We start from the raw sequence: 11,088 nt of genomic DNA, 5'->3' as shown, positions 1-11,088 counted from the left end.
ACCTGAGAGAGGAAGGATACAGGGTTGGCAGAGGAGAGGAAGGTGTGGGATGTGGGGAAGAAGGAAAAGGCCTTTTGCCATTTACCTGATCAAATTTCTCTTCCATCAAGTCCCTGCAACAGCGGCTTTCCACCAAAGTGGATTTGGTAGGGCTGGGGGAAGCCCCGAATCCCATGAGGCCTTGGTGGGAGCTGTACCCCAGCAGTCCCACCAAGGCATTCGACTGCTGGGGCTGCACAGCCTGGAAACTGGTGAAGGGGGTGATGTGTCGGGGCTTTGTCCCAAAGCCCATCAGGTCTTTGCAGTACTTGTCATGCACCAGCTGCTGCTGAGTGATTTCCTCCATCTCTTCTCTCAGACGCTAGGCAGGGCCAAGGAGGGAAAAATACAGTCACTTTGGCTTATGAGGAGCATTTACCCTGCACACAGTGAGTCTGCAGGATAACATTAGGCAAAAGACCACCTTTTACTGAGCAGGAAAGAAACCTCCAGCCTGGAGTTCCTACGTCCAAGTATCCCTTGCAGGTTCAAGAAGGCTGAATTGCGAAAGGGAAGATAGCCCAATGCTGATACCCTGCAAAGAACATTCTGATCTCTTTTCCTGAAGCTGAGTTTCTACTCAGGCAAATCATTTTCTCAGAATCCTCATTCTGGGGGCGGCATGGAATAAGGGTGCCTGCAGTGCTGGTCTGTCCTCTATTGAAGGGAGGCATCCCAACACATCCTCCAACAGCCTCCAGCTCTTCTCATACACACACTTTCATTTCCCAGGAAGGCTTGCTACTCTTACCAAAGTCCCTAAAGGACCACCCCAGTCCTCTTCTCTATTTGCAGCATCTGATACACTGTCATCTCTTGCATGAGACCATCCTTGTTACTTCTGCAAACCCCACACCCTCTGGCCTGTCTTCCTCCTTCCCAGCTGCTCCTGTCTCCTATGGTTCCTCTGAATTTCTCAATTTCAGGTTCACAGACCCCATCCATCTCTTTTCATCTACACCAGGTCATGTGAGTTCTTGCCCGGTCTCATGATGTAAATTAGTACCCCCACATTCATTTCTCTTAACTAGGTTTCTCCCCAGAACTACTCACTAGGTCACACAGATGCCCAACATGTGTCTCAAACTTATGCTCAAAACCACGTCCTTCTCCTCATCCTGTTTTCCTATCTCAGTGCAAAGCAACTCCATTCTCCCAGTTACAAAACCAAACCCTTTGACTTCTGTTCCTTCCAATCTATCCCACATCCAGAGTCCAGCCACTTCTTGGAAATCTATAGCTCTAGGAAGAGCTTCAAAGATCTCCGCCAAGGCAGTCGTGTTCCACTCTTTAAATGTCTCTTATTACACTGTGTGTTTGGAAATGAGACGATAACTTGTGAGAATTGGTTCCCACGTACATCTGGGTCCTGAGGAACTAACCCAGGTTTTCAGCCTTGCCAGCAGGCTCCTGTACTGCCGAACGAGCCATGCTGACAGCTCTGCAGTTCCCTCTTAACGGAATTTGCGGCTTCAGCCCTTTGCCCTCTGATAATCCCTTCTCAACAAAGGGCTCTCATGAGTCTAAAGCCACCCATAGGGGTTAAGGACCTAGATGGCTCAGCCAGTTAAGTGCTTGCTGCACAAACAGGAGGACTTGAGCCCAGATGCCCAGCACTTGTATAGCAAGTTGGGCATGGCTACATGTGCCTGCACTCCTAGTGGTGGGGAAGTCAAGGCAGGAGCTCCAGAGATCACTGGGCAGCTAGTCTTGCCGAATCATTGAGATCCATCGAGATCTCATTCAGTGAGATACCTTGTCTCAAAAAAAAAAATGCAGAGTAATAAAGACAGGTACTCAGCAATACTACAGCTTCCATAAACCTCAAGCACATAAACACGTATGTGCATGCATGCGAAAGCAAACACTCACCCACACAAATAAATACATTAAAACAAGCGTTTGTTTTGCTTAAGTTACTTTTCTTTTCAACGTCTACCATAGCCTACCACTGCACACAAAGTCCACTCAATGGCCTCCTACAACCTGAGCTATCCTCCTGGCCAGACCCAGGTATTCTCAGAGCTTCTCCTGCTCACCTGCCCAGGCACAGGAGCATTCTGGCTGCTCTCCTGGAGTGGCATGCTCCTGCACTGGGCCTTCACACGGGCCCATCAGCTGCCTGGAATGGCTTTCTGCCTACCCCCTTCACAACTGTGTGCAAACACATCGGGTTTTCTTCACTCCATAGCACGTAACTCCATACAGCTCATCACAGTGTGTTTTCATCTACACGGGCACGCTCTCCCTGGCTACAACACGGCCTGATCTGTTCCGTTCTTGCTTTGGCTCTCAGGGCTCATTATCGCTGGTACACACTAGGTTCCCCACTAAAACCTGGTGAGCAGGAGAACACAGAATGGGCATAATCCTGACATTTTAGGAGGAACCTGTAACTCACAAAGCACCTCTGTGAGAACCTTTTCACTTACTGCTGACACCTTCATGTGTTAGGTGACATCATCTTGTTTCATTGGGAGGAAACAAAGGTCCCAGAACTGTCTGGACTACAGTAGGACTCAGGTAGAGAAATTTCAGAGTGCTACCACTTACACCATATCCACCAGATATCAGAGACTACGCTGAGCCCTTTATATACATTTAGAAACCTCTCAGCCGGCGGTGGTGGCGCAGGCCTTTAATCTCAGCTCCAGAGGCACAGGTAGGCAGATCTCTGTGAGTTCGAGGCCAGCCTGGTCTACAAAGCCAGTTCCAGGACAGCCAGGGCTACACAGAGAAACCCTGTATTGAGAATCCAAAAAACAAACCAAAACAAGACCAAACTATAAACCTTTCAAGTCCAGCACAACGGGGAACAGTCCTGTGCAAGGGGAGGAACAGGAGGCTTATGTGAAACACAGCATCAGAAGTGGAGGCAAACGTGTCCTGCACTCCATGTGCTGCCCCGATACAACACACACAACCACTCTCCATAGTCAGGGCACCCTGGGTGAAATTCCACACCAACAGATCCTCCCAGGAAGTCTCATAGGGAGAGTTTTACTCCAACATATCCTGCATCCTGTCTCCCCAGTATCTATGTCACTACATCTAATTGAAGCCAGCCAGGCTATTCTAGGAGCCCCCTGTGGCAGCCACCAGAATGTGACCTCAACTACAAGAGCCTAGCTGATCCAACAGGCCCTGGTGCTGCTCAGAGTTCCATGGCCACATGGGCTGCTCATGGCAACTACAGAAGGCAAAGATGCTGTAGCTTGCTTGATCCTGGATGACAAAGGCCTCCTCTCATAACCTCCTTTGGCATAAGGACCTCAAAATGGCCTCGCATAAAGACAAAGAGACATCCAGTGTGTTTTTTCTCTTTTTCATTCAGGCCAACGTAGATTTAGCCCTTCCTGTTTTCTCATAGGCTGCAAAATCCTTCCACCTTAACATTAACAAAACCCTTTCACCTTAACTGACTTAACTCCTAACTCTGACTTTATTCCCACCTCGCCACACACTTGATCCCACAAGCGGGCAGGTGTCAGAAATTCTTAACACCCTATGAATCCCGTGTATAACACTGACGTCTGTGCCTACAATAAGAACAAAACTGCTGACCACAAACAGTGAGCCTATTAACTGGACCCCACTCCCTCTCTGACACCATCTCCTCTTTCTCCTCCGCTCACAATATACCAACCATCCTTCCCATGGCAAACTCTCTCCCACCTCAGCCAAGAACACAGCTCCCAGCCAGCTGCCAGCCTCATTCACATCACACGCCTCTCAGGAAGATGGCGCCACCTCAGGGAAGGCAGGCCCTGAGCTCCACTTACCCTTCCAACCCCATCCCCACGATCTTGCTGCCTGCTTCATGGGTTTTCACAGAGCGTCCTGCCATGATCTTATCTGTTGCCCGCTGGCGCAGCGGCACAGGACCCTGGCCCCCAGTCCCCAGATGACCGTGGCTCACCTCTCCCTCCATGCTGCTGATGCGGACCAGCTCGTTGAGGATCAGCAAGGCCCCGTGGATTCGATCGTCTCGATTCATGCCCTTCTCTTTGGCCAGGGTCTCATCAAACCCTTTCTCTGCTTCTTCAAATGTATGCTGAAGAGAGAGGATGCTGTTCAAGGATACAACACAGGCACTCCCCCCCTCCCCCCACACACACGAGGTTCAGAGGCAATCCAGGGGCTGCTAGTGCCGTGTGTCAGCACTCACACTGACTTAGAAGCTCTTTTGTTTAATTTAGCTCCAAGGCTCATGCCTTTGTGTCAAATGCCACTGTCACATCCAACAGCTACATAAAACAGGCCCAAAGGAATTAAGTGACTTGTCTAATGTCATACATCTAAGGCAAGAAGGCAGGCCAGGTCTCTCTTCCCATGTTTAGAACTCCTGTGAAGTCCATTTCCTTGGCGGCAGCTATGGGCCCAGGGCCCAGGGCTCAGGACGCTGGATTGGAGGGAGCTAGCCCTTTGCAAACTAGTAGCAGCTGCATTCCCTGACTCACAGACCCAGTTTCTACATTTTAACAGCTCCTGATGTGAAGGCAGCAGATACCAAATATTACTTTATTTCTTTTTGTTATTGTTGTTTTGAAACAGTGTTTCTTCAGGTAGCCCAGATGGGCCGGCCTTGAAGTCTTTTTCTGTTTGTTTACAGGACTTAATCTTAATCTTGTTTAATTATATTTTGAAGCAAATATGATGTGGGCACTGCTGGCAAAATTGCAATTATCAAACATTATTTGCTTTTGTTTTTGAGATAGGGTTTTACTATGTGAACCTGGATGGCCTGTCTGATTCCCAAATGCTGAGTAAAGGTGTGAGCCGCGGCACTTGGCCAATACGTGGTCCAGAGGCTGGGGATATAGTTCAGTTGGCAGTGTTCAGCTAACATGCAGGAAGCTCTGGGTTCAATGCCCAGCACAGCACAAAAGTGGGCATGGTGGTTTGTGCCTGTAATCCTAGCACTAAGGAGGCAGAGGCAGAAGGATCTCAAATTCATGGTCAGGCCCCAATTCTTATCTTCTTGCCTCAGCTTCCCAAGTGCTGGGATTATAAACGTGTGCCGGCCACAGCCAGAGGCCTTGGATCATAGTCTAACTGACACATTTTCATTCTTAGGAATGCATAAAATAATGGTGTGGCTACCAATGTGTCTTTACTACAAAAGTGCCATAAAGTAACCAGTGATTCATGGTGAACAGAGAAAAAAAACATGCAGGCCCAAACAACTGTGACGAGGCTCCATGGCCAGCCACGATCCCCAAGCAATAGTGCTCTGCTATTGGCTGGTATGGAACCATCTCCTCACCCTGTACCACTGAGGCTTCTGCATCTCCTTCGGCTCTCGCTGGGTGGTGAGAATCAGACAGGCACGAAGGGCAGCCACGGCTCCCTCTCGGATGGCCTGCTTGGGGTCCCACACGGCCACAAAAATGTTGTCAAAGAAGGGTTGCACTTGCTGGAAGAAGAAAGTGGGGACGCTGATGGCCAGCTCACGGAGAACGAGGACCTGGGAGAGAAGGGCAAACACAACTCTTATTGCTACCAGAACTTTTGTTCTCTGGGACACTCCCCTGCCATCCTGGTGTGTCTCCCTGCAATGCAAAGCAAAGCCTCATCCTCCTAACTGGGAAAGCCTGGTGCCAGGAGAGGCAGAGGCAGACCAACCAATTGTCTCAGTGCTTACACCTGGCTGCTGACACAAAAAATGCTGGCACCATCTGAACCCACACCCAAACAGACAGGGGTTTGATGCTTTAACACTAAGCTAACAGCCTAGAACTATACCTGCAAGCCAGAAGAGTCAATAAATATTTACTGGATGAAAACACATGTTTGATATTCAATTTTGTTACGATTTTATTTCAGAGAAGACTAGTGTCTTTAGTAAGGCTGCCCTGCTACAAAGTTGTGAACGAAAAAGCCATTAGCCAGGGTTAGTTTGTGCTACTTCTTTGAACCAACTGGAAAGCAGCTGGGGATGCTTCCAGCTCCACTGCACCCACTACCAGATGTTTTCTCAACCAGACCGACTCTCCCATCTCATACCCCGGAATCCTTTTCCCAGAACAAGCTTCAGAAGGAAGCAAAGCACAAAACAGTGCCCACTGCTCCCCAGGCCTGCCTGGACTTAATCCTATAGGCACTCACAGCTGCGTGTCTCCGACCCTCGTTGCGGTCAGCACCCAGCCATTCCAAGGCTCGTTTCACTTCAAACTCCACGTACTCAGCAGTGAAAGTATCCCCAGCCATAGCAAGGCGGCCAATGGCCTTGGAAGCCATCTCCATGACAACTGGATCACTTGAGGGGAGGAGGTTCCGAAGGTAGTTGGCAAATCTGCCAATCCTGGTGGAATTTCCACCTTCCACTCCTATGAGGCTGGCTAGAAAAGAAAACAAAGGTGACCATGTGGTGCGTTCTGGGATGCATGTGGCCTGGAGCTGAATGCTGGCAAGTGAGCCCTTACTTCACACTGAACGCATTTCCACATGTAAGAAGGAGGTTTTTCATTTGAACCAGGAGATTGGCTCTTTATGCCATTTTAACACATCTGCATATCTTCCTTCCAGGAGAGAAAACTCTTCAGACTGAATGACAATTTACAGGGTTTGTGACCAGCCTCAGGCAAATAGCAGCCATTTCTACTTTGGTATGTGTGGGCCCCACTGTGACAAAGCCTGCTCTGTGTGACACCAGACCTGCCAAAGGCAATCTGGGGCAAAAGAATGAAAACCTGGTTTCTAGTCTCAAACCCGGCAAACCAGTTCTGAGACTCGGTTGTTACCTCTAAGAGTGTGTCTTGCCTGCATCCCAGGGCTTCTAGAATCGGCACTCGGTATACAAGTACTGAAAACCACAGGCTCCTTGACACTCTTTTGAAACAAAGACGAACTAGATGCTACCCCTCAGCAAGTACAGACAGGGTACAGTGAACATGAGATGACTTGTCCTGTGTCCCTAAGGGCTGCTGCGACCAGAAACTCTGTCCTTACCGATGGCCAAGATGCCACCTTTCCTCTCATTGGCATCTGAGCTGGAAACCAGTTCAAAAATGTGATGGTTCAGCTGGTCATAGAAGCGCGTAGACTCCTCTTGGCTCATCTGCAAGGGAAGATGTGAACAGAACAGGTTGTTACCTTCCCACTGGTGACCACAGTGGTAACAGCTGGCAATTTCGGATTCGGATGGAGGGGTGGCGGGTACAGTTCAAACCAAAGGCAAACCTATTCCCCATTTCCATAGCTTTAATGTGAAGAGCAACTGATTACATGACCTCTCTGTTTATTTAGCAACTACTTCCTGATTCTCTACTCTATAGGACAGCTTGTCTTAAAATCATCTTAATCCCAGGGGCACAAGGGTGGACAGGCCAGTGTCTTTGACCTCAACTGTGGTCTCTGTTTAGAAAGTTTCAGACCATCAACTCTCCCAAACACTGACAGATATAAAGAATTGAAGGGCTGGTGTTAGGGGAAAACATCATAAAAAATAAAATAAAGAACCGAACTGTGACCACAAACATGAGCAAATCACAGAAATGTGAAATCGCTGCATGGGAACCCACACGCTCTCAGAACATGAAAGCTGGTATCCTTGCAAATATCACTGAGCTGCGGCAGCAATCTCAACCAGCAATGGCACATCGGTCCCAGAACCCAGCAAAGACTGACCCCAAGCACACAAGACCAACCTCTCGAAGCTCCATGGTGACATAGTGCTGCAGCTCCTTGGCCGCTTTGGCTCTGGTCTCCTCATTCCGGCTCTTCAGCCCACTGGCGAACTGCTGCAGAACGCTCACATTGCTAGAAGTGGCGGCACTGGCGGTGGCCGTGGTGGGACCTGTCCCCAGCATCTTGCCCTAAGGTTCTTTGGAAAAGAACATCTTTCAGTATCTTTTTTCCCCCCTTTTATTTATTTGGGCGTGCATGTGCACACCACAGCACATAAGAAGTTAGAGAACAACCTGCAGGAATTAATTCTCTTCTTCCTCGACGTGGACAACTCAGATTGCCAGTCTTGGCAACGAGCATCTTTGCCCCTGAGCCATCTTCTCAGCCCCTTTATTTTTGTTTTTTAGTCAGCCTTATATTCTCAGCATGACTTTGAACTCACTATGCAACTGATAGCCTAGAATTGCTATCTCGATTCCACCAATCACTGGGATTTTAAGAGTGCTACCATGTCCACTTCATGCAGTGCTGGGACTCCAACCCACGGCTTTGTGTGTGCTGGGCAAGCATTCCATCAGCCAAGCCTTAGCCCAACCCATCTCTCAGTACTCTATAAACCATGTATTTGTGGCCTTAGTACTAGCACAGGTCTCTACGCACTCATGACAGGTGCAGGTTTCTAGAGGGCCAGACGGCAGACTGAAGAGAAAACTATCTGGCCTTGAATTCTGCTGCAAAGTCATACATGTATCTTAAGACAGTCAAGATTCCTCAATTTCCACAGCACCGCAATAGAAGGACAACAGTGCCTGACTTGTGGGTTGAGCTGAAAACTAACGGGCTTAGAGTATTTCCGGAAAGTGCGGCACACAGCTCTGGCTCGTGGTTAGCATCACTGTGGACATGGTCCAGGGTCAGGTGCCAGAAGCAGCGAGAGAATTAAGGCTGGGATGTCCTTTCCTCAGAGCACCATTTGCTGAAAGGAGTCATGATCATCCTTCAGCAGCCCTGCCCAAAAGAAACGTAATACAAGCCACGTAAGTAATTTTACTTATTGCTTTATTTTTATATATGCGTGTCTGTCTGAGTGTATGACCCATGTATGCAGATGCCTGGCAAGGCCAGAAAAAGACAACAGAGCCCCTGATGCTGGGGCCACAGGCAGCTGTGAGTTGACTGACAAGGTCACTGGGGACTCGAATGGGGTCTGTTGGATGAGCAACAAGTGCTCTCAAGTCCTGGGATATGGTCAGCCCCCCTTGTAAGAAATTTTAAATATTTTAGTACTCAAATTAGGAGAAACAGGTGACACTGCTACATTGTACTCAACCCAATAACCCAAAAACTATTATTTGAAGTTTTATTGGTATATAAACTTATTGATATCTTCCCCACTCTTTTCTGAGACTAAGCTTCCAACATCCACAGTTTTAACCACCTCAGTCTGAATCCATCATTCCCCAAGTGCTCACGAGCTACATGTGGTTACAGGCTGCTGTACACAGTACTAGTGTAGCTGGCCCTTCTCATCGTGGGTTCTGAAGCTGCAGACTCTACCAAACGTGGACAGAATGTGCTGCGGATGAGGGAGCTAGCAAGACGCCTCAGCGAGTAGAGGTGTTTGCTGCCAAGACTGATGACCAAGTGTGATCCCTGGGGCCCACAAGGTAGAAAGGAACTGACACCTACACGTTGTTCTCACTTCCAGGTGCACACCAGTGCATGCACGCCTCCCCTGATAAAAAAGTGTAAATTTGAAAAGGAAAAACAATGGGGCAGGAGAACCCTTAGTTTGCACTGAACATACACAGGCTTCTTGTCATTATTTGCTACATGATACGGTATAACAACGCTTTATGTTGTATTTGACATTAAAAGCAACATAGGCATGATTTAAAGCATACAAAAGGATATCTACGAGTACTACACCATTTCATGAGGGACAGGCTTTCACTGGGTTGGGAAGGCAGTTCCAAAACAAACCCACCCTGACAGGAAGGGGCAACTGATTAGAGTTGTGAGCTGAAAGGGACCACTCATTGCTCAACTCTGTGCTGTTTCCCCAGTGAGTTTACAATTCAGGGGGACCATAAAAAGGAGGCTAGCTCACAATGCCATGGAAGTGACATGCACACCCATCCTGCCAGATTACACTAAAAACAAACACACTTCCTGATATCCCCAGCATCACATAACCAAGGCAGGAGAGCACACACTTTTAAGCCCAGCACTCAAGAAGTGCTGGCAGAAGGAACAGAAGTTCAAGGTCATGCTCTAGGAGATGGGTAAATAAACCGCGAAACAAATGGTTTTGAAAAACTTTCAAACACTGCACTGCTGTCTAGAAAAAAAGGTACTACGAAAGGAAGCAGACCCTTTTAGGGAGGAAGAAACCACTCCTAAGTGTGTACACACACGAGGCAGCAGGAGGGAGGCCGACACGAAATTTCTATTCTCACGAAAGTAGAGCGTCATTTTAGGCTTTCCCTACAAGACAGCTGCCCCAGGCTGGATTCAACGTAACTACCTGGAGTCACAGAATCCCAAAGGTTTTGGTCATGCCTTAGAGAAGTTCACGTTGAAAGGTTGAAACGAAACAAGAAGTGAGGACACGGGCGAGGCAGACACAGCGTGAGCTCGGAGGGTGGAACCCAGCTCAGCTCGGAGGTCTGGGTCCCCGACAGGTGTCCAGGTGCGGTGTAGGGGGCTGACCCCGGTCTAGGAGGCTGCAGCTCCCAGGGGCAGGCTCCACCGTCTGTAGGTGGTTCTCGAGGGGTGACCGAGACTGGGCATGAGACCTAAAGGCACCACGGCAGGCCCGGAGCAGATCGGCCAGCCCGGGGGTCTCCCCGAGGGCGCAGTGCGGGCCGCCCCGGTGGCGGGGCTGGTGTGGAGGCGCTGCCTGGTCCAGACGGGCGGCTTCCCGGGCCTCCCCCAGCACGGCCCAGACTGGCCGTGAGTCTGGACATCCCGCCGGCCGCAGGTGCTCGGCTCCAGGCCCCAGACTCACCGCGCGGCTTCGGCCACCGCCTCAGCTGCTGCCGCCTGAGCCGGTCGCTTCAGGCCCCCAGTCCCACCACCCGCCTTCCCCGCTGTCCTCTGGGCCCGGGAGGGGAAGGCGGGCTCGCAAGCCCGACAGCCAATCATCTGGCTGAAAACGAAGATGGGCAGGAACATTCACCAATACTCATGAAAAAGTGGAGCTTCGGGACCGGCTTCTGGCGGGGCGGGGATTGTTCAAATGGACAAAACACGCGGCCAGTGGCAAGCGAAAGAAGCTTAAGACTTTTCCGGAGAACCAATCAGTTGTGAGTTGATTTCGGTCACTTCCACGCACACATCCGGTGCGTCGCTACTACGGTTCCCCTCCGTGTGAGTTGTGACCGTGTGGCGCCCGTGTTTAGGGACCGCGCGTACCTA

At 49.7% G+C, this 11,088-nt stretch overlaps 1 protein-coding gene across 1 annotated transcript in view; it reads right to left on the bottom strand.

Annotated features, from left to right (window-relative positions):
• Positions 1 to 10,780, bottom strand: part of Mtor (mechanistic target of rapamycin kinase) — a 111,632-nt gene extending 100,852 nt beyond the window's left edge. Inside the window, exons 1-8 of the mRNA XM_075946393.1 lie at positions 10,679 to 10,780; positions 7,689 to 7,864; positions 6,991 to 7,099; positions 6,148 to 6,380; positions 5,306 to 5,506; positions 3,959 to 4,093; positions 86 to 361; positions 1 to 2 (exon numbers count right to left, since the gene is read on the bottom strand). The exon at positions 1 to 2 is cut by the window's left edge and continues 107 nt beyond it. Of these exons, the coding sequence (XP_075802508.1) occupies positions 1 to 2; positions 86 to 361; positions 3,959 to 4,093; positions 5,306 to 5,506; positions 6,148 to 6,380; positions 6,991 to 7,099; positions 7,689 to 7,850 (1,118 nt within the window). The 5' untranslated portion in view covers positions 7,851 to 7,864; positions 10,679 to 10,780. The remainder of the gene's footprint in view (positions 3 to 85; positions 362 to 3,958; positions 4,094 to 5,305; positions 5,507 to 6,147; positions 6,381 to 6,990; positions 7,100 to 7,688; positions 7,865 to 10,678) is intronic.
• Between the last annotated feature and the right edge of the window lie 308 nt (positions 10,781 to 11,088).

The sequence above is a fragment of the Microtus pennsylvanicus genome, chromosome 13, assembly GCF_037038515.1.
Source record: "Microtus pennsylvanicus isolate mMicPen1 chromosome 13, mMicPen1.hap1, whole genome shotgun sequence".
NCBI classification, from domain to species: domain Eukaryota; kingdom Metazoa; phylum Chordata; class Mammalia; order Rodentia; family Cricetidae; genus Microtus; species Microtus pennsylvanicus.
This window is presented reverse-complemented; position numbering and strand designations above follow the sequence as displayed.